This window comes from Neovison vison, chromosome 11, assembly GCF_020171115.1.
Source record: "Neovison vison isolate M4711 chromosome 11, ASM_NN_V1, whole genome shotgun sequence".
Lineage (NCBI taxonomy): Eukaryota > Metazoa > Chordata > Mammalia > Carnivora > Mustelidae > Neogale > Neogale vison.
Genome location: NC_058101.1, coordinates 8,521,832 through 8,545,510, shown reverse-complemented (window position 1 = coordinate 8,545,510; position 23,679 = coordinate 8,521,832). Strand labels below are relative to the sequence as shown.

At 36.5% G+C, this 23,679-nt stretch overlaps 1 protein-coding gene and 1 pseudogene across 2 annotated transcripts in view; one reads left to right on the top strand and one right to left on the bottom strand.

Annotated features, from left to right (window-relative positions):
* Positions 1–23,679, top strand: part of MTHFD2L (methylenetetrahydrofolate dehydrogenase (NADP+ dependent) 2 like) — a 132,799-nt gene that overhangs the window by 21,680 nt on the left and 87,440 nt on the right. For both annotated transcript variants that reach the window (XM_044224048.1, XM_044224047.1), the window contains exons 4-5: positions 19,261–19,413; positions 20,591–20,698. In XM_044224048.1, the coding sequence (XP_044079983.1) occupies positions 19,261–19,413; positions 20,591–20,698 (261 nt within the window). The remainder of the gene's footprint in view (positions 1–19,260; positions 19,414–20,590; positions 20,699–23,679) is intronic.
* Positions 7,486–7,570, bottom strand: LOC122890618 (annotated as a pseudogene).

Genomic DNA, 23,679 nt, shown 5'->3' with positions numbered 1-23,679 from the left:
TTAAGGCCGCTGGAGCTGGTAAGTAATTGAGCTGGGATGTGAGTCCAAAAGACTGGCTCCTCGTGCCATTTCTTTCAACTAGAATGTTACCCCTCACCAGCACATCAGTGTTAGCCAATGAGTAATGTGTCCTACCGTGTGGCAAGCAGTCCTTGACAGGGAGAGTTTTATCTAATCCTCAAGGCAGCCTTAGGAGTAGGGATTTTCTTCTGTATTTTATATATGAGGAGACTCGTCTATATTACTTACCCCACTTAATCTACAAGATACTGGGACATATGGTATGTTGATCCACAGAAAAAGCTTGTTATCATAAAACAATGCATATTTACCTTAAATATTGTATTATAACATGAATCATTTAAATAGTCATTCATTCATCGATCTTTTGATGGGGGTCCACAGCTCTTTGGAACCTCCTGATTGGAATTTTGAATCATTTTCTGGCATTAATAATACCTGCGATTCGTTGCCTCTCATTTTCAGTTTGAGATGAAGCTATCTCAGTGAAAATTCATATTGATTTTTAAAATATCTCCCCATCTGGGGCTTCTGGGTGGCTCAGTCAGTTAAGCATCTGACTCCTGATTTTGACACAGGTCATGATCTCATGGTTGTGAGATTGAGCCCCACTTCAGGATCTGCACTCAGTGTGGAGTCTCCTTGGGATTCTCTCCCTCTCCTTCTTCCCCTCTGCCTGTTTGTGCTCGCTAAATAAATAAATAGATAGATAAAACTTTTTTTTAAGATTTTATTTATTTATCTGACAGACAGAGATCACAAGCAGACAGAGAAACAGGCAGGGGGTGGGGGGAAGCAGTCTCCCCACTGAGTAGAGAGCCCGATACGGGACTCAACCCCAGGACTCCGAGACCGTGACCTGAGCCGAAGGCAGAGGCTTTAACCCACTGAGCCACCCAGGCGCCCCAATAAAATATTTTTTAAATCTCCAAATCTTAAAAAAAAAAGACCTCCAAATCTTCATGATTGTCTTATCTGTAGCTAAATCCTTACTAATTCATTTTAGTTCTTAAGAGTTTTTCCAAAATATTCAATTTAGTTTTTATAGAAATAGCAACTGTTTTCTTCTCACACTCCATTGTTATTATGTTTTATTGTATTTTATTTATTATATTTATTATATATTTTTGTTTATACTATTTTTAATTAAAGTACATATTTATTGTGAAAGAACCAGCAAAAACAGTGTAAGAAATACACACAGTGGTCAGTTGAGTATCATGAAGGTCAACTGGTATGGGCAGGAGTTAAAAATACTGCTTTCTGGTTTCTTCATCAAGCCCCGAGCATCAGCTTCCAAATGTTACAGAAGAAATGGAACTCCTTTAGTCATTTTGGTAGGTTGGCTATGTGGAAGCAGGTTGAGATACCCCCTCCCATCCAGGTCTTGATAAGAGGATTGCAACAAATCAGTGAAACAATGAGCAGATGAGCAAATGAGATGATTCTCGTTGATCACACCTCTAGTTTTCTATCATTTGCTTAATAATTTGGATTCTAAATTATATCGTGATTAGAAAAGGGAGGTTATTTTTCACAATTAGGGCAGTATCTTGAGTAAAAGAAATTCTAACTTAGAATTATAATTCTGATGTTGCAGGACAAGTTTGCATAAGATTAATCAGAGTATACAAACAGCTTCCATGCATCTCATTTGGATAAAAACCAAAGAAATGAGATAGAATTCTGCCTTGTTCAGTGGTAATGAGTCTGTCTCAGGACAGACCCCCTTTTATGTTCTTAAGGGGTGCAGATTTGGTCAGGATTGGAATTGGTCAGGATATAACTGTGTGTCTGCAGTCATGTAGCCTGACTGTTTTCCTGAAGCTGATCCATGAACTACAGAGAAATAAAAACAATCACATGAGATGCTTCCCTACTCCTATCCTGACTGTGTGCGGTCTGTTAGCATCATAAGTGGTCATTTTGTGAAGGCCAAAAATATGTCTTTTATTCATGTTCTGTATATTTTTTCTCCTAATCAGGTATTATTTGTGTTTAGCTTTTATTGAGTTATATGTATTGAAGTGATATTATGTTAAAAGTTATGGCATTTGTAGGGTATGTATCAGTATGTAATATGAAAAAAAAAGGCTGAAATAATGAGCTTTAAAAATTGAGAGCCTTTCTTTTCTAACTAAAACAATGAAGAGAAATTAAAATATCTAGAAGCTTAAAGTGTGCTGGAAATTTGCCATAAATATTTGTTATAGTATGGGATTTAGTACAGGAGAAGTTTGGATTAAGTGGATTTCAATTATATGAACTATATGAAAGCATTCAGATATAACCCTATAAACAGCAAGCACTAAATGATATTTTAATGTGGTGTTTCACTATTGCTTTATGACAACAACTATTATTGGTATGCGTAATTGCAAATATTTACCATTTACTATTGCCAGGCACTGTTCCAAAGTGCTTTCTATATAGTAAATCATTTAATACCCACAGCAACTCTTACCAGTAGGTGCTGTTTTTTTTGTTTTTTTTTTTTTTCGATCTGTGGTGTATAGTTAAGGATATGAAGTGAACTGAGAATCTTGTGTGAGGTCAGGGAGGTAGTGAGTCATAAAGCAATGCCAGGAGAAGGAATGATAGTGTCCTTTCAGCCATAATCACCATCCTACAACGGAGACTGCAGGGCAGGTGCTGAGAGACAGGCTTGCTCATCTCCTTATGTTTTCTTGCTTTCTGAAGTCTACTTTTCATCTATTTCTAAAACAAAATTATTAGGTAGAATGGGAAAACTCATTCCATCTTATCTATCTTATTCTAACATAGCTTTTCAACTGTTTCCCTTTAACCCTTTAATTATCAAGGTTGAAGTCTTTGATATTAACATCTTCCAATTCATGTAAGAGGATTAAACAGAAAAATTAGAATGAAATCTAGGATTAAAGGATTAAATCTGGAGGAATTGAGTAAGAAAAGTTAGAGTTTATTGTGTTGATTTAACAAAGATAAACTTTTCTAATAATTAGTAAGCATAAAAATAGGGATATTGACCTAATTAGTAAGGATATAGATATATGCATTGCCTAAAACTTAATTATTCATTTGGAGAAAAAAAATCTTGGCCATATTGCTTTTCTTAAGAGATTATACAATTTATGTATACAGAATACTTATTGCTTTATTTTTAATGTTCTTGACAAGAGTAGGAAATTTCATCACTCTGGACTTCTTCATGTTTGTAGAGTCATTTATTCTGTTTATTTCTAACTGATATCCAAATTTTGACTTGAACTTTATGACAACATTTTTGCTCTTTCTCTAGGAAGAAAGCCCAGTTCTGTGTATGAGTCTTTGGGACAGTTCCACATGGAATATTTTATTATTTTTTTAGTAATATGTTTCCTCCACTGGACTGCTAGTTCCACCAAAGTAGGGAGAATTGCAGTTAATATTTTATTCTGAAATCCACTCTGTATCATGGTCGACTTTTAGTGAATGTTGCTGCTGGAATGACTGAAACCTGTAGCTTCCCAGCAACTGCTTTTTTTGTTTGTTTTAATTCAAGTCTCATCCTTCTGCATATTTTCTAAGAGTGGTGTATAAGTTCTGACACTGTTCAAGATTTGATGAGGATCCTCTATCTCTGTACCCCTGAAATCTTTCTATACCTATAGTATTTATTATATAGAAGACATGCCAGGATAATGCACATTTATTATGTGAATGGGGCTTTAACCTCTGACCCCTTAACTATATCGGTTCTCTTTCAAACATACCAGAACTGACTTCTTTCTACCCTTCACGTCTCAGCTTAAATGCCATGGCCTCACAGAGCTCTTCCCAGCTCATGTCCTCTGAAATTATTTTAATTCTGTTATTCCTAGTTTCGATGCTGCCTTTCTCTGTGGCAGAAAAAGTTCTCCAATAGCCATATGCTCCCTCACATTTCCCAGCTTCTCAGAGCAACTAGGTTGTAGCCATGTGACTACTCTCTACTGGATTGTGAGGGGAAGTGACTTTTTTGGAGCCATTTCTGGACTGAGAATGGCTAAAAGCTGTTGTGTGCCCTTGCCACTCCTCTTTTTGTTGCAGTTATCATGGAAGCAAGGTGTTATGAATGATTGCAGATTTTAAGAAGGAGGGAAGTGGGATTTTTTTGGAGCTTTATGAATAAGAATTAAGTATCCTTTCATAAGTGACTCAGATTTCAGATTAAAACACACATGTACACACACACACACACACACACACACACAAATTTGATGACAACTATAAACCTACAGATCTAAGAAGCTCAACATATACTTCAAGCCATATACTATGAAAAAAACTATACCAGAAACATCACAATCAACTTGTTCCAAAACAGTGTGATAGAAAGAATATTAAAAGTAGCAGGGTGTGTGGGGATTGCATTAACATATAGAGGAACACAAAGAAGAAAGACAGGAGGTTTCTTGTTAGAAACAATGTAAGCTAGAAAGCAAGCAAATAGTTTGAGCTTTAAAGTATTGAAAAGGAAAAAAACCTGTCAATCATGAATTCTATACTCAGTGAAACTGTCTTTTAAAACAAAGGCAAGATAAAGTATTTTTCCAGAAATTTAGGGAGAGGAGAACCCAGACAGAGATGAAAACAATCATCAGCAGACCCATAGTACAAAAAAATGTTAAAGGAAGTCCTTTGGACAGAAGGAGGTGATAGCAGATGAAAATACATGTCTATCCAAAGGAACGAAGAGCACTGGAAATGGTAGCTATGTGAGTAAATACATATCATATTTTTCTTATCATTCAAATCATCTTAGAATTGATATTTAACCAAAAACAAAAACCATGTAATATGTGGTTTGTAACATAAATGAAACTAAAATGTACAACAATAGCATAAAAGTTGGGAGAGAAGAATGGTAGGATATTAATGTTAGATTTTTCTACTGTATGGAAGTTATATATCACTTGAGGATAGGCTGAGATAAATTAAAAGTATATATAATAGAAGCACAAGTGACCACTAAAAAAAAAAACACACAATAAAGTACTATAGCTAGTAAACCAATTAAGGAAATAAAATGAAATCACTAAAAATATTTAATTATTCTAAAGGAAAGAAGAAAGGGGGGGGAACAACAATGAAATCACATATAAAGATGATCATTTTAATCACATAAAATATAATGTTGTAAATAACCCAATAAAATGTCAGAGGTTGTCAGATTGGATAAATGCAAGAGCCAACTGTATGCTGCATGCAAAAAACACACTTCAAGTGTAAAGACACAGAGAGGTTATTAGCAAGGATGGAAAAGATATACCATGTTAACACCAATTGAAGGAAAATTAGAACGGTTATGCTAATATCAGGCAAAGTGTATTTTAGAGCAATGAATATTATCAGGGATTAAAAAGTTTATGGCACAGTAATAAAGGGATCCATTTATCAAAAAGAAATAACAATCTCTTTTTTTTTTTTGAAGAGTTTATTTTATTTGACAGAGAGACACAGCAAGAGAGGGAACACAAGCAGGGGGAGTGTGAGAGGGAGAAGCAGGCTTTCCTCTGAGCAGTGAACCTGATGCAGGGCTCCATCCCAGGACCTTGGGTTTGTAACCTGAGCTGTAGGCAGATGCTTAATGACTGAGCCACCCAGGCACCCCAGAAATAACAATTTTAATCCCTTACATACCCAAGAAGAAAGCTGCAATAAAAAACTAATAGAAAAATTTTAAAAAACTAAAAGAAAAATAGACAAATCCAAAATTATAATCATAGATTTCAATACCTGTTTCTCAATAATTGAGAAAACAGAAAATCTATAAGGATTTCAATTTGACCTAATTGACATTTGTAGACCACTATCCCAGAAAAGGACAGAATACACATTTTTTTCTTAGGTTTACATAGAACATTTACCAAGAAATAATGTATTCTAGACCATAAAACAAATCTCAAATATAAAAAGATTCATGTTGCCCAAAGTGTTTTCCCTGTCTGCAATGGATTAAATTAAAAATAACTAATAGAAAATTATCTGGAAATTTCCAAATACTTAGAAACTAAATAACACCCTTCTAAATAACCCATGTATTGAATTTTAAAAAGGGAAGTTAGAAATTATTTTTAACTTTTTATGAATATACAACATATCGAAATTTATGGTATGCTGCTAAAGCAGTACGTGGAGGAAATATATAGTACCTCTATACTTAATAATACCTACCTTAGAAAAGTAGATAGATCCCAAATTAACCTCAGCTTCTGCCTTAAGATACTAGAAAAAAAAAGCAAGTTAAAGACAAAGGAAAGACAAGAAAGAAAATAATAGAGATCAAAGCAGAAATTAATAAAATAGAAAACAAATAGTAAAGAAAATGAATGAAACAAAAGGTAAATTGATCAAGGAAAAAAAGATACAAATTACCAATATCAGGAATGACAGAGGTGACATCACACAGATTCTAAGGCAATTAAAAGGACAAAAGGAAATATTTCCAACAACTTTATGCCCAGTAATTTGACAATTTTGATGAAGTAAACAGCTTTCTTGAGAGACACACACTGCCAAGGCCCATTCAAGAAGTAGGTAGTGTGGGGCACCTGGGTGGCTCAAAAGTTCCTTAAGCATCTGTCTTTGGCTTGGGTGGTGATCCTGGGATCAAATACCATATTGGGTTCCCTGCCCAGTGGGGAGCCTTCTTCTCCCTCTTCAACATCTTGTGTTCCCTCTCTTGCTATCTCTCTCTGTCATGAATAAATAAAATCTTTTTTAAAAAGTAGATGATAACGTGATTAATTCTATTAAAAAGTTGACTTTGAGGGTATGTGCTATGGTGAGTGCTGTGAAGTTTGTAAACCTGGCGATTCACAGACCTGTACCCCTGGGGCTAATAATACAATATATGTTTATAAAAAAATTTTTTTTTAAAAGTTGACTTTGTACTTCAAATTAATTCCACAAAGAAAGCTTCATATTCAGTTGGCTTCACTGGTGAATTCTATGAAATATTTAAGGAAAAAATAATGCTAAAAAGGAAGAAATACTCCTGAACTCATTATGTGAGGCCACTATTACCCTGATACCAAAAACCAGGCAAAGACATTACAAAAAAGGAAAGCCATAGACCAGTATCATTTATGAACATAAATGTAAAAGATATTAACCAAATCTAACAAAATCTAGCAATAATAAAGGGGATCATTCCTTATGACCAAAAGTGTTTATTCTAGGAATGCAACATTGCTTTAAATTAGGAAATCAAACGTGTATTTAATCACGTTAACAAACTAAATACGGAAAGTCATATGATCATCTCAATAGATACAGATAAAATATTTGGTAAGATGTATTGTTGATTTCTGATAAAAGGCCATCATAAAACTAATAATAGAAGGGAACGTCCTCGAACTGATTAAGGGGCATGTGTGAAAAATTTACAGCTAGTATAACTGATCATGAAAGACTGAATGTTTTCCTCCTGTGATGAGAAAGAAGTCAAGGATGTTGGTTTAACATTGTACTTGAAATTCTCAATTAGCAATAATCGTGCCTCGGAAAAACATCATTGGCTACGATACTGCCACTGCGCAAAGCTTGTACTTGAAATTCTAAGCAGCACAATAAGGTAAGAAGAAGAAAAAAAGCAAATAATACAACTGTCTATGTGTAAAATCCATTGGAATCTAGAAAAAAAAAGGACTACCAATACTACTAATAAGTGATTTTAGCGAAGTTGAAAGATACAAGATTAATATGGAAAATGCAACTGACATTTTGTGTATTAGCATCAAACATCAGGTATTGAAATGAAAAAAATTTAAATAACATCAAAAAATGAAATCATTAAGCATAAATTTGACAAAATATGAGAAAAACATGTACATCAAAACTAGAACATTCCTAAGAGAAATGAAATAAAACCTAAACAAATGGATCAATACACTATGTTCATGGACTGGAAGACTAAATGTTGTTAAAATGTCAGTTACTTTTACATTGATTTGTAGATTCAAGGCAGTCTCAATCAAAATCCCATCATACTTTTTTGTAGCAGTAGACAATCAGAGTGTCAAATTCATATGGAAATATGAAATACTTAGAATAGCTGAAACAGCTTTGAAGATGGGTAACATGGTTGGAAGATTATTAACACTACCCAATTTTAAAATTAATCAAAAATCTTAAAAGGTACAAACCTTCAGTTACAAAATAAGTCATGGGCATATGATGTGCAGCATGTACTAAAATTAATACTATATTGCATATATGAAAGTTACTAAGAGTAGATCTTGAAAGTTCTCATCATAAGAAAAAAATGTAACTGTATAGTGATGGATTTTAACTAGATTTGTTGTGGTGATCATTTTGCATTATATGCAAATATCAAACCACGTTGTATACCTGAAATTAATATAGTGTTAGAGTTTAATTATACCTTAATAGAAAAAAATTTTAAAATAGACTACAAAAAGAAAATATTTGCACGGCATATATCTGACAACATAGGAATATACAGAATATATGAAGAGCTCTCAACAACCTTTGTCAAGAAAATAAAAACAACCTAACTGAGAAAAGCCAACTTCTAGCCAGAGTAATGTAAGTCCTTTTGTCCTTACCACAAGAAAAAGCTGAACAAACTGAAAATCAGTTCTTTTCTCGACCATCAGAGAACTGAGGATGTAGGGCAAACCACCATCCCAAAATCTGGAGAGCGGCGAATACAGTCACAACCAAGATCTACTGACATTAAACAGAAGCTACTGGGACTATACACTGATATCTTAAAGAGACTCTGAAATGGAATTTTGATGAGCTTTTGGAGGCCAACGTATGCTAGTTTAAGAGTGAGAAACTCCTGGGCCCATAGTTTTGGGTGTGGCGCAAAAAAATCACAAGGTGTGACAAAAGGCAAATGAAAACAGTTTGAAGGGACAAAACAAGCATCAGAACCAGATTGACTCATGACAAAGGTTTTGGAATTATTGAACAGGGAATTTAAAGTAACCGTGATTCATATATGAAGGGGTCTAATGGAAAGAGTAGATAACATGCAAGAACAGATGGGCAAGGAAATCAGAGAGATGGAAACTCTCAGAAAGAATCAAAAAGAAATTCTAGAAATCAAAGATACTCTAACAGAAGAATGCTTTGATGGGCTCAGCTGTAGCAAGAACAGATGGGCAAGGAAATCAGAGAGATGGAAACTCTCAGAAAGAATCAAAAAGAAATTCTAGAAATCAAAGATACTCTAACAGAAGAATGCTTTGATGGGCTCAGTTGTATCCTTGGACAGGCCAAGGATAATTGCTTGAGAACATGCCAGGAGAAACTTCTCAAACTGAAATGCAAAGAAATATTTTAAATTAAAAAAAAGAAGAAGAAGAAGAAGGGGGGGGGAACCCCCAGAGCATCCAAGAATTGTAGGCCATTTTAAAAAAGTTAACACTCATGCAGTTGGATACCAAGATAAGAGAGAAACAGAACAACAACAACAACAAAAAGATTTGAAGTAATACTGGCTGAGACTTTCCAAAATTAAAGACAAACACCAAACCCAGAGAACACCAAGCAGGATAAATTCCAAAAGTGGTCAAAACATTTGAACAGACACTTCATCACAGAAGAAATAATTACATGAATAGATACTCAGTGTAAGTAGTTATTAGGGAAATTCAAGTGGAAACTGTAATAAGATACTATTAAACTATTAAACAGTTAAAATGGCTGAAATGAGAAAGACTACTGACCTTACCATATATTGGTGAGGAGGTGCTGTTGCTGATAGGAATGCAAAATGGTGCCCTTTGAAAATAATTTGGTCATGTCTTAGAAAGTTAAATGTATTTCCATTATATAGTATAGCCATTTCATGTCTACATATTTACCTAAAAGAAAAGCAAACACATATCACTATGAAGACTTGTATATGCATGTTCATAGGAGCTTTATTTCCTTACAATTCTGAAAGCTAAAAATCTGAGATCAGTACCAGCATGGTCAGAGTTGGTGAGAGCTCTCTTCCTGGCTTTTGGACAGTCCCCTTTTTTTCTTCTGTATCCTCACAAGGTGGAGAAAGAAAGCAAACTCTCCTGTGTCTCTTTTTATAAGGGCACCAATTCCATCCTGAGGGTTCCATCCTGATGACCTCACCTAAACCTAATTACTTCCCAAAGGCCCCCTCTCCAAATACTATTACATTAGGATTTGGGGCTTCAACATATACATTCTGGAGGGATATAACAAGTGGTTACTGGTGGTTGGAGGTTAGGGGACAGGAAAGAGGAAGGAAAAGGGGTTTGAGGAAATTCCAGAGTGGTGAATGTGCTCACTGATTGTGGTGACGGTTTTCACAGGTATATACATATATCAAAGTTTATCAAATTATATACTTTAATTATACATAGTCTATTATATTCAAATATTCTTAAATAAAGCTATGGTTTAAAAAACCAGATCTTTTAGGAATACAAAGAAATGCAATAAAACTATGTAGAAAGGAAGTCGAGGGAATGATAAACACAGAATGTAGAATGAAGTTCCCACTATGTTGGAGCAGGAAAAGGGATGGCTTAGTGGATGTATTGTGTGCTTGAACAGAGATTGCTATCAAGGCCATAACTTTTGTTTTGGGTGGTGTATTTGCATATGCCTAGCTTATTATTAAAAATAATTAATTACTTAAAATCAGACCTTGCTTGAACCAATATTGAAGTTGTGTCAGAGCCATGAATTATGATGTAACCAATTTCTGTATTTGAGGCTCACTCAAAAAAAAAAGGCCAGATTTCAAACAGAGTATTTTGTTCAAATCATTTGTGAGGTCATTTGAATGTTTACACAGAAACAAAGCTATCCCTGTGATAGCATGTTCTCATTTAAAAAAATTTTTTTTTCTAACAGGTAACATTTTTATCAAATTATATGCAAGAAAATGCAAAGAAATTATATGCAAGGTGAACAAAGTAGAAAACAATTCTCCTGCATGTGGTTATGTTAACCAAGTGGTGGCAGCACTGAGTAGTGTTGTGTTTTTTTTTGTTTTGTTTTTTTAAGCCTAATGGTTTATAGTGGACGCTGAGTAAATTATTTTGATGTGATTTACATATTCGTATGATTGGTTGGTCCTGGTAGCTGCGTATGTATCTCCCTATTTATTCCTAGGTGGAAGCCATCCCAAGGTCACTGAGATCAATAGAATTACCTCTTTTTTAGCAATTGCTCTCATAACCGGGTTACCTCATGTAACTCAAGATGCCTGACTACTCAAAGTATCTTCAAGATCCAGAATTGCCTGGAACCACTGTGATTACTTCTTTTCGTTTTCACTTTTTTTTTCTTTTTCCCTTACCATGATGTTCTAATTTATTTTTTGAGTGCATTCTGCATTGATAAAGAATTTACCAAAATCAAAAGGCCCTTTGAAACATCTGAATATTTCTTTGTAGAAAGTTTTTTAAAAGATCTGTTTGTATGACTGCCTTCTGACCCTCTTTATTCATTTAACAGTTCAAACAAGATGTACTGATCTGCATATAACTGTGCCAGGCACTAGGGGAAAGAGGTAGTTAGGACGCGGGGGAGACCAGCTGCTCTTGTAAAATTTGCAGGCGAGGTCCCCCAAATACAACATCTCTTCTTTTCCCTTGTGTGTTAGAGAAGCTCATCAGAGCAGACGTGTTCGCTCATCTGAGTGTTCTCCTCTGTAGAATATACACTGCTTGGAGTGTAGGTAGTACATTTGACAGAAGTCACTGCGTCTAGTGCCTAGGAAACCAAGGGCTTAAACCAGGGCAACTTTTAGATATCCATATACTCTTGAGGTCACTTAAGAGAATTATGAAGGGCAAAGGCAGCAACCTTTGTGTTATGTATAGGTTCCCACTTCCTATTAATATGGTTCTTTCACAGCCTTTAAAATAGGTCGACCTAGGAATGTCCTGCGAATTTTCTGTGGCTCTAGGAGAAAGAGACTAAGGAAGGGTGGAGGGCCAGCCAGTTCCACCCCTTTCTGGCCTAGACAATACCTCCCACTCCACCTCCGAGCTCTACCAATTCTCATATTTGGGGGTGGAGTAGCAGAGTGAGATTAGACTCACTTCCCATTCCTTTTTTGTCCTCTGACTCCTCAATGATGAAACAGCTCTTAAATGATGTTGGGCAAGTACTTATCACCTGATAAGTATTTTCTGTCTCGAAACCTTTATGTGGAACCCAAAGGATTTAAATATTTCTTATTGGCTTGAGAACAGGAAGCACAGCTTCCAGAAGTATCTCCCTTATTTACTCCTTCAGAATAATTAACTCATTAAGAGACGATAGCTAAATAATTTGATTAGGAAGACATTTATTCCATTAGAATGTAGGCTCCAGGGGGTAAAAATTTTGTCTTTTTGGTTTGCTATGTATCCTAAATCTTTAGGACAATATTGGGCACATGGTAGACACCCAGTAAATATTTGTTGAGTGGATAAATGAGCACATTTTCAAGGGCCTATATTCGTCTTCAGAGTGTGGACTTTGTCTTTAAGCATAAAACTCTGCCTTAAATTTCTGACTTTTCAAGTCCTGAAAGGAAGAAATCAATAAAGAACAGACAAACATGAGTCTTACTTCAGCTTTATATTGGAAGATGTAAAAATGCCAGTTATTTAACAATGTTTACGCAAAGATACTGACAAATAAAGATTTTAATGAAAGCGACCTTTGGTTTTTTATTATGTTTTTAAAGGATGGAATTCAGAGGTTGTAGAAGGATCAGACATCTTTTCCTTATGGTGGCCTGTTCTAATTGTTCCTGGTTGTCCCCTAGATTTTGTCTAGTTTCTTTCTATGAGTCAATAATGATAGTAATCATTTATGCAACAAACGTTTATTGAGTCCCTCTTGCCGCAGGCCCTGTTCTTCGTGGTAGGAATACATCAGGGCAAGAAAGACAAAAAGACAAAAATTTCTATCCTCGTGGAGTAGCAGGAGAGATGGACAATGGAAAATAAATGTAATAAATATCCGTTTATATTTATTAGAAGTTGATGTGCTGTAAGAAAAAGAGGCGAGCACAGTAAAGGGGATCAAGATGTTGGGGGATGGTTGTATTTTTGTTGTAACTTTTGGTTGTAATTTTTCAAAATTTTATTATGAAAAACTTCAAATGTATAACTAAAACTTCAGCGTGCATATCATTAACTACAGATCAATATGCATGTTTTTAGGTGAAATTTATGTTGCATTGAAACGCACACATCTTAAGCGTACTATTTCTTAAGTTTTAAAAAAAAGTAAACTTTCATGTAACTTAAACCCCTGTCAGAATACCAAGTGTTGGGGCGCCTGGGTGGCTCAGTGGGTTAAGACGCTGCCTTCGGCTCAGGTCATGATCTCAGGATCCTGGGATTGAGTCCCGCATCGGGCTCTCTGCTCAGCGGGGAGCCTGCTTCCCTCTCTCTCTCTCTCTGCCTGCCTCTCTCTCTGCCTACTTGTGATCTCTCTCTGTCAAATAAATAAATAAATAATCTTAAAAAAAAAAAAAGAATACCAAGTGTTTTGTTTTGTTTTGCTTATGAATTGAGAGAGTTTTCTGATGTTCCTTTCCTGTCAGTCCCTGTACGTACCTTCATCCTCACTCCTAGGGAACCGCTGGTCTGTTGTGTTCGTTTGTTTGTTTGTTTGTTTTCCCACATGCATGTTGCCCATATGAATACCTTCCTTTGTAGAATGCCTGCTTGTGTATTAAACTCATTTAAAAAAAACTGATTTAATGTGCTGTTGGATCCTGTTGGCTAGGATCTTGTTGAGAATCTTAGCATTCATATTCATCAGTGATATTGGTCTGAAATTCTCCTTTTTGTTAGGGTCCTTGCCTGGTTTGGGGATCAGGGTAATGCTGGCTTCATAGAAAGAGTCTGGAAGTTTTCCTTCTGCTTCAATTTTTTGAAACAGCTTCAGGAGAATAGGTGTTATTTCTTCTTTGAAGGTTTGGTAGAATTCCCCAGGGAATCCGTCAGGTCCTGGGCTCTTGTTTTTTGGGAGGTTTTTGATCACTGATTCAATCTCGTTATTAGATATCGGTCTATTCAGGTTGTCGATTTCTTCCTGGTTCAATTTTGGTAGTTTATATTTTTCCAGGAATGCATCCATTTCATCTGGGTTGCTAAGCTTATTGTAATAACTTCTGATGATTGTTTCTACTTCCTTGGCGTTAGTTGTGATCTCTCCCTTTTCATTCATAATTTTATGAATTTGGGATTTCTCTCTTTTCTTTCGGATTAGTGTAGCCAGTGGCTTATCGATCAATCTATACTTTTAATGCCATTCCGATCAAAATTCCACCGGCATTCTTCAAAGAGCTGGAGCAAATAATCCTAAAATTTGTATGGAATCAGAAGAGACCCCGAATCGCTAAGGAAATGTTGAAAAACAAAAATAAACCTGGCGGCATCACCTTACCTGATTTCAAGATTTATTACAAAGCTGTGATCACCAAGACAGCATGGTACTGGCATAAAAACAGACACATAGACCAGTGGAACAGAGTAGAGAGCCCTGATATGGACCCTCAACTCTATGGTCAATTAATCTTTGACAAAACAGGAAAAAATATACAGTGGAAAAAAGACAGTCTCTTCAATAAATGGTGCTGGGAAAACTGGACAGCTATATGTAGAAGAATGAAACTCGACCATTCTCTTACACCGTACACAAAGATAAACTCAAAATGGATAAAAGACCACAACGTGAGACAGGAATCCATCAGAATCTTAGAGGAGAACATAGGCAGTAATCTCTTTGATATCAGCCACAGCAACTTTTTTCAAGATACGTCTCCAAAGGCAAAGGAAACAAAAGCGAAAATAAACTTCTGGGACTTCATCAAAATCAAAAGCTTCTGCACAGCAAAGGAAACAGTCAAAAAAACAAAGAGGCAACCCACGGAATGGGAGAAGATATTTGCAAATGACAGTACAGACAAAAGGTTGATATCCAGGATCTATAATGAACTCCTCAAACTCAACCCACACGAAACAGACAAACACATCAAAAAATGGGCAGAAGATATGAACAGACACTTCTCCAATCAAGACATACAAATGGCTATCAGACACATGAAAAAATGCTCATCATCATTAGCCCTCAGGGAGATTCAAATTAAAACCACATTGAGGTATCACCTTACACCAGTTAGAATGGCCAAAATTAACAAAACAGGAAACAACATGTGTTGGAGGGGATGTGGAGAAAGGGGAACCCTCTTACACTGTTGGTGGGAATGCAAGTTGGTGCAGCCTCTTTGGAGAACAGTGTGGAGATTCCTCAAGAAATTAAAAATAGAGCTTCCCTACGACCCTGCAATTGCACCCCTGGGTATTTACCCCAAAGATACAGATGTCGTGAAAAGAAGGGCCATCTGTACCCCAATGTTTATAGCAGCAATGGCCACAGTCGCCAAACTATGGAAAGAACCAAGATGCCCTTCAACGGATGAATGGATAAGGAAGATGTGGTCCATATACACTATGGAGTATTATGCCTCCATCAGAAAGGATGAATACCCAACTTTTGTAGCAACATGGACGGGACTGGAAGAGATTATGCTGAGTGAAATAAGTCAAGCAGAGAGAGTCAATTATCATATGGTTTCATTTATTTGTGGAGCATAACAAATAGCATGGAGGACAAGGGGCGTTAGAGAGGAGTAGGGAATTTGGGTAAATTGGAAGGGGAGGTGAACCATGAGAGACTATGGACTCTGAAAAACAGTCTGAGGGGTTTGAAGTGGCGGGGGGGGGGGGGTGGGAGGTTGGGGTACCAGGTGGTGGGTATTATAGAGGGCACGGCTTGCATGGAGCACTGGGTGTGGTGAAAAAATAATGAAATAAATAAATTGGAAAATTGGAAAATAAATTGGAAATAAATTGGAAAAAAAACTGATTTATTTTCTTTTTAAGATTCAGTTTTGAGAGTTCTTTATATATCTGGATGCAAGTTCTTTGTCAGGTACGGGTTTTGCAAATATTTTCTCCCAGTCTTTGTCTTGGTATTCGTTTTGTTAATGGTGTCTTTTCATGGGCATAAGATTTTAATGTTTCTGAAGCTGAATTGATCAGTTTTTTTTCTTTTGTCCTTTACGTTTTGTATTCTTAGAAAACTTTGCCTGTATCTAGCACACAAATTAAAGTTTTCACCCAGAAACTATTCAGTTTTAGCTTTTATGTTTAGATTTATAATCCATTTGTAATAAAATTTTCTGTATTCTCTGAAGTAGAGATTACAGTTCAGTTCCCCTCCACCTCCCAATATGGCTGTCAAGTTGTCAAGTGCTTTTTGTTGAAAAGATTTTCCTTTCTCCATTGAATTGCTTTAGCAATTAATAAGTGTGAATCTAAAGCGGGGCTCTTTATTCTGTTCCACTGATGTATATGCCTATCCCTACACCAGTACCATGCCATCCTGATCGCTGAATCTGTGTAGCGAGTCTTGAAGTCAGGTATTGTGAGTCCTCCAACTTCACTCACTTTCAAGATTGCTTTGGATTTTCCTGTGCCTGGTCATATAAATTTTAGAATCAGTCAGCCTCTACCAAAAAACCTCATAGAATTATGATTGAGATTACATCGAAGCTATTGATCAATTTGGAAGAATTGACAACTTAACACTATTGAATCTTTCAGTCCATGCACATAGCATGCCTTCCATTTACTTGGGTCATCTGTCAGTGATGTTTTCTAGTTCCCATTGTAGAGGTTACCCTCAAACTTAAAAAATTTACTCCTAAGTGTGTTATGATTGGTTCACTATTGTAAGATGTATTTTTAACATTTCATTTTCAATTAGTCACTCCTTATATACAGAAATACAATAGATTTTTTTTTTTTAGGATTTTATTTATTTATTTGGCAGACAGAGATCACAAGTAGGCAGAGAGGCAGACAGAGAGGCAGGCAGAGAGAGAGAAGAGGAAGCAGGCTCCCTGCTGAGCGGAGAACCCAATGCAGGGCTCCATCCCAGGACCCCGGGATCATGACCTGAGCTGGAGGCAGAGGTGTTAACCCACTTAGCCACTCAGGCGCCCCTACAATAGATTTTTTTAAAAAAGATTTTATTTATTTATTTGTCAGAGAGAGAGACAGGGCACAAGTCGGGGGAGCAGCAGGTAGAGGGAGAAGCAAATGCCTTGCTGAGCAAGGAGCCCAATGCGTGACTCAATCCAGGGACCCTGGGATCATGACCTGAGCCGAAGGCAGAGGCTTCACTGACTGAGCCACCGACGTGTCCCAACAATTGATTTTTTGTATTGATTTTGACTTTGTACTCTGTGCTCTTGCAAAATCTACTTTATCAGTTCTTTTATTGTTTTTTTAAATTTTTTAGGATATTCTGCGTTAATAACCATGCTGTCTGTGGCTAGGTTGTTTCAGTTCTTCCTTTCCGATCTTAGACCTCTTTTTTCTTTTCCTTGTATTATCACATTGCCTAAGATCTCCAGTAAAACACTGGATAGTAATGGTGGGAGTGACACTCATGTCTTCTTTTCTTGAGGAAAAAGATTGAGCATTCCATTATTAAGTATAAGTTAGCTATAAGTTTTTTTTTTTTTAAGATTTTATTTATTTACTTGAGAGAGAGAGAGAGAGCAAGGGAGAGAAAGGGACGAGGGGGAGGGGTAGAGGGAAAGGGAGAGGCAGACTCCCCACTGAGCAGGGAGCCCTACGAGGGACTTGATGCCAGGACTCTAGCATCATGACCTGAGCCAAAAGTAGATGCTTAACTGACTGAGCCACCCAGGCACCCTGTAAGATTTTTTGTAAATGCCTCTCACATTGAGGACTTCATGTTTTGCTTTGCCTTTGCTGAACCACATGTGCAATCTCTCTGTAGTTCTCTGAGCCTTGATGGGCTTCTTGGAGTTTTTCTCGTGTGTATGTTGATTAGGGGTCAGAGAATTGGGCAGAATTTATGGATAACACTTTGAAGCTCTACTCTGTGCCTTTCTCCTTTTCTGGATATATCCCTTCAATTTTCAGCTGCTGTGATAGCTCAAACTTTGTGCCTTGATTCCTTAAGCACGTAGGGCCACAGATGTCTATCCAACTTCTAGCTGTCCTGTGTCTAAGGAAAGTCTCCAAAATGGGAAACTCTCTGAGTGCCATTCCTGTCTTTCAGATGCCCAGGTCTGTCCGTGTCTAGTGACTCCCCAGTGTTTTCCGGATAACTTTTTTTAAATAGCAGCAATAGGACTATACTTTGAGATGCATTTTGTGGTGTGCCTGGGTGGCTCAGTCGTGAAGTGTCTCCATCAACAACTGTTGATTGTTCACAAAGACCCAATTTCTGTATGAACATAATTCAGATTACTACTGGTGTATCTGTAAGAAACTTTGGAGTTTCATGCTGGCAAATCAAATTTAAAGTAAAATGGCGGTAGTATCCCATTTAGAATACAGAAGATCTAAGGAACAAGGCATAGCTCTTTGAGAACAATTTTAACTTGGGCTTTGATAATGTTCTTAAAAATTATATCTAAATGACATCCATTGTGTGATGAACAAAGAAACTTTTATGTAGCAAATAATACCTTTATTTCAGTATATTAGACACATGGGCTTATTGTAGGGTTTGGGGGAAGCTTTATTACTTCTACTTATTACTTTTCAAAATGAAATGATGATTAGCATTTCCTATCTCTTCTGATTAGTTTATTACTCTTATTATTTTTTTCCTTCCAAAGAGAAAACCAAAATGGTATTTTTGGATATCAGTGTGCTAGTGCTTCAGACAAAGGAGGCCTGTGTGTGTGTGCATGTGTGTGTGTGTGTGTCTGTGTGATTTGCTTTTTTGTTATGTCATTTGGGAGGAAGTTAGGCACATTAATGATGTTATGATTATTTTAATACTAACAAGGCCCTTTTAATCTATAATGCTGGAAATATTTAATAGAAGCCTATTTGTGGAAATGTCTTGTATGGGAAAAACAAAGATTTAAACAACTAAGTAGGTAAACTTATTGAAGCAAAGATTTAGGACCTGGCTGTTTCCAGTTTTCATTGGCTTTGTTTTATTTCACACATTTTCCCCTCTCACCACGCCAGCCCTAAACTCTTGAGGTGGTTAATTATAGCCGTCAGCCAAGCACACTTTGGCTTACTGTTTTGGTGGAAAGGATAAGGACAGAGTAATGATTTTACACCTTTCCTGAAGCCAAATCATAATGTGGGTCTTCAGATTTCAAGGAAAGACTTCCAAATAAATGACCATTTTAAAGTTAGACCAATTTTATTTACGTTTCAGACCATGTGGACGAGCGAACCGTGTGCAATGGAATTGCCCCTGAAAAAGATGTGGATGGATTTCATATCATCAACATTGGAAGACTGTGCCTTGACCAGCATTCTCTCATACCTGCCACTGCCAGTGCTGTTTGGGAAATCATCAAGAGGACAGGTTGGTAACTTGAGGTCCATGGGACGCATTTGTGCAGTGCTCTGATAGAACCGTTTCCTTACTGAGTGAAAGAAAATGACAAGCCATAAAACCTCAGTCTGTAGAAAGCTGTAAACTTTTAGAAGTCAAAGAATAATCCAAAATTGAATAAAATGAGGAGCGCATGCCAGTTTACAGATAACTGCCATTGTACCTTGTAAGAGTTAATTTTCCCAAGAGTAGGTTTGTCTCCCTCATTTTAAATTATACACTTAATGTGCATTTTCCAAAATGAATTGTGGTTTTCCTTAGCTTTAAAAACAAAATGTGATGAACATATTGGAGCCATCTCTAAAGATCCTAGGTTTTTACTATAGGCATTTACATTTGAATTATGCTCTAAGTACAGTAATACTCCCTCGGAACCTTGAGGTGTATAGAGAGACGTTTGTCTCTACTTTAATTAATTCCATACTGCCTTTATTTTTGTGACTGTCCTGCCTCCCTACTGTCCCTTCTGTTTCTGACCACATCTTCTCCTTGTATCTTCTAGGATGGATTCTAGCACCATCCTCTTAGGACATTACTACTTGTAAAAACCTTAATTCTAACTTCTTCATTTTATGTACGAATCAATTGTGCCCAAACCAAGTAGAGTGTGTTATATCTAACAAATTTTATCTTTCCTACCTTTTCGAGTCCCTGAAGTTCAGTACCTCTTTCTGATGGGGTAAAGGGCATGAGCTTTGTTAAAAAAAAAAAAAAAATACATACATACATATATATATATATATATATACTATATACTTTTCCTCCACTTCATTTTGTTCCAGATTTGCTGAAAGTTTGATTGCCAATTAAGCTCAACATTGTTTTACTTTGCTTACTTTATAATTAGTAGTTAATGTATTTTAAGTCTTTTCATATCTAACTCTTCATGTGAATCTCCATGTTTAAAAGTAATTTAATGGCAACTTGAAAGTGTAGTTTTTTAATGAGGACAGTTACAGAGGAAGTGACAAATCTCTGAAGCATAAAAAGAATATTCATAAATAATGAATGTGGCACATTATAGAGAAGCCACACAATAATGCAGATTTAATTAGAAGTTTTTAAAGAATGTTTTAGTTGGCTGTTCAGATGTTTAATCTGCTTCTTATTGTTGATTCTTCATTTAAATCAAACTCTATGTTTTAAGGAATTGAAACATTTGGGAAAAATGTGGTTGTAGCTGGAAGATCCAAGAATGTAGGGATGCCCATCGCCATGCTTTTGCACACTGACGGAGAGCACGAGCGGCCGGGAGGTAGGTCGGGCCTTGATTCCATATATTCTTGTGATTTTCTTCGTTCTTAAAATCGAGTCAGGACGTTTGGAAACGTGGCTCGGTATATTCGTGGATTTATGCAAATAAAAGCTTCCCTCCTCCTTCATCTAGTGATATGAGCACCATGAAAGTGAATAAAAGAATTGCTGGAAATATATGGCCCTTTTGTCCCTATTACTATTATTTTGGCCATATACACTTCCTTTAAATAATTGACAATACGAACATAAAGGAAAGTGGAAAGCCACTAAATACATAACAGTCTACGTTGTCAGTAGACTTCTGCATGCACACACACACACACACGCACACAGACACACTGATGTATAGAAATAGAGATTTCGTATCATTATTAACCTTGGTGAATTCTAGTGTCTTGATCTTAAATTTTTAAGCATCCCTTTTGGGATCTTTGCTGACATAAGACACCTGGAATAATTTCTTAAGCCACAAAGTCCTATGGAAAGAGAAGCCCAGCCATGACATATCACTTACCTAAAATAATGAATGAGACTTTTGAATATTCCTTTTCCTTCCTGGGCCTAAGGATTTAAATATTGCCAGTAATCAAAACGCATGTGCGGATCACAGTAAATTAGGGCCTGATGATGACGCCAGATAACTTCAAAAAGCTTCAGTCTTGAGGAGCTCTTTGAAAGGCGAAATCTAGTAGTACGCACACAGTTTTCATGGTGAACATCGACAGCTCTAGCGTTACTGTTTGCTTCCAACTTAATCTACTAGGGCTTCTCTGTCTCTTAGGATGTAATATATTGATTCATATTTGCCTTTATGCAGTAATTTCTATGGCAAACAAGTTAAAACAACCAGAAATATTTACCTAGGTGTACGATTTTTGTTGGAAAAAAAATTTTTTTCCAAAGATTTTATTTATTTATTTGACAGAGACACAGTGAGAGAGGGAACACAAGTAGGGGGAGTGGGAGAGGGAGAAGCAGGCTTCTGATCAAGCAGGGAGCCGGATTTGGGGCTCAATTCCCGGACCTGAGATACCAGGACATGGATCCTAGGATATGGGATCCCAAGACATGGGATCATGACCTGAGCCAAAGGTAGACGCTTAATGATGGAGTCACCCAGGCACCCCTGTTGGAAGGTTTTGACTCTGTGTCAGTGTGCAAATTTTACTTCATTTTCAACATTTTATTTTCTTACCTCATCAATAACATAACAAGCAGCATTGTGTTGTTCCACAAGCTGTATGGTACTTTCTGGTAAGTCCTCTTATTTCATTCTCAGTCGTTCTGGCATATATTAATATTATTTGCATTTTGCAGCTAAAAGAAATGAACTTTAGAGGGTTCGGGTGACTTACCCAAGGCCACACAAGGAAATGCTGGAACCAGAGCTGGCAGCTGGATGCTGTCTGTGTTTAGGAGGACAGACTCGGTGAGACCCACCTCCTGCCGCACCCTGTGTCCTTGGATGAGATATTTATGCCGGTCGAGTCTCTACTGCCCATATCCGTGAAGCACAAATAATATTAATATCTCCTTCACTGGGTTAATGTGAAAATTAGATGAGATATGAACGTAAAGTTCTAATTCTGGTGCTGACATAATAAGTTAAGTACACGCTTGCTCAGTGTGAATCGTGGCTGTTACTATTATTTCTTTTATATGCTTAACTCAATAATCTGTGGACATATTAACCATAATGTTTTGAATAACATGATCCAAGGCTAAGGATGTATTCTTCACCTTGGTTTGAAACTTTATTGTCTTTCTCTGGTAGGTTTTATGTTTCCTTTTTTTGGATCAAATCTAGTCTTTGCTGCAATTATTTGTGTAAACATAGAATTTATAAAGTCTGTAAAGTATTTGATTGGAAATATGACATCATACTCTTCCAAATCATACTTTCCATTGTACTTTTTCTTATAGATGTCAGTATATTGTATGCTAAGTTCTTGATAAGTTTCCATTGTCCAAAATTCCTAAGTCTAAGAAAATCAATTTATTCCTTCTTTCCCTTCTTTACGCAATTTTTAAATTAGACATCCCGTCATAATGCATATTAACTTTATAAATACTGTATATACTTCATATTATAAAATATTCTCATGAATGCATGTTGAAAATTGAATTAAAGTGGAATTAGTTATAATACTGGTTACTTACAGGTCAGATAGTTAACTTTCCACTTATTATAGCAGCACCTAGGTGCCGTTATAATTACAGTATCTAAAACGTAACAAATTATATTAAAAATGATGTTGGGCCGTTTGCAACATGAGTGGTGTTAAACCTCATGCATATTTAATGGGAGTGTGGTGACATATATGATTAATATAATGAATTGTTGAGAGCTGCTTACTGAAGATTTGGAGTCTGTGGGAAAGTTAATATTTCAAACGTCCCTGTCTGTTAGAGCAGTAATTATGTGCTGTGACTACATATGCATTGTTAGCTAATGGAGATAATGAAGGGGGATTACCTCGGCAAATTCATATCTATAGAACTGTTCTGATGACACTCGCAATGTTGAGCGTTCAGCTCACGCTGTCTTTCTTTGCCAGAAGAGATTCAGAACCCCAATGATTCATTTGTGTCTTAAAGCCAAAGATAATCGTACGAGAAGAGAAATGGCCATACTGTAATTTAGCTTGATTAATATGTATCTACTCCTGGCTAGCTTTGAGTCCTGATTATTTACGACATCAATCCCAGCTGTTTGGTGAGAAAGAGCTTCTTTTAATTCCTCCAAGGCTTGAAATATTTAAAGGGCTGAGAATGTGCTCGAATCTTGAGGTAAAGAGAAGTGCTAATGCTTGACCCAGTGGGGTTCTACAGGGAGAGTATCTTCTATCTTCCGTTGAGGACATGGCATCACAGAAGGCTTTGTGGAGGACACGGCATTTGAGCCACTCTGTAGTTTATAGAGAGCAGGTGAGAGATGGTTCCTATCTTTCAAGAGCTCACAGTCTTGGTGGTGAAGGG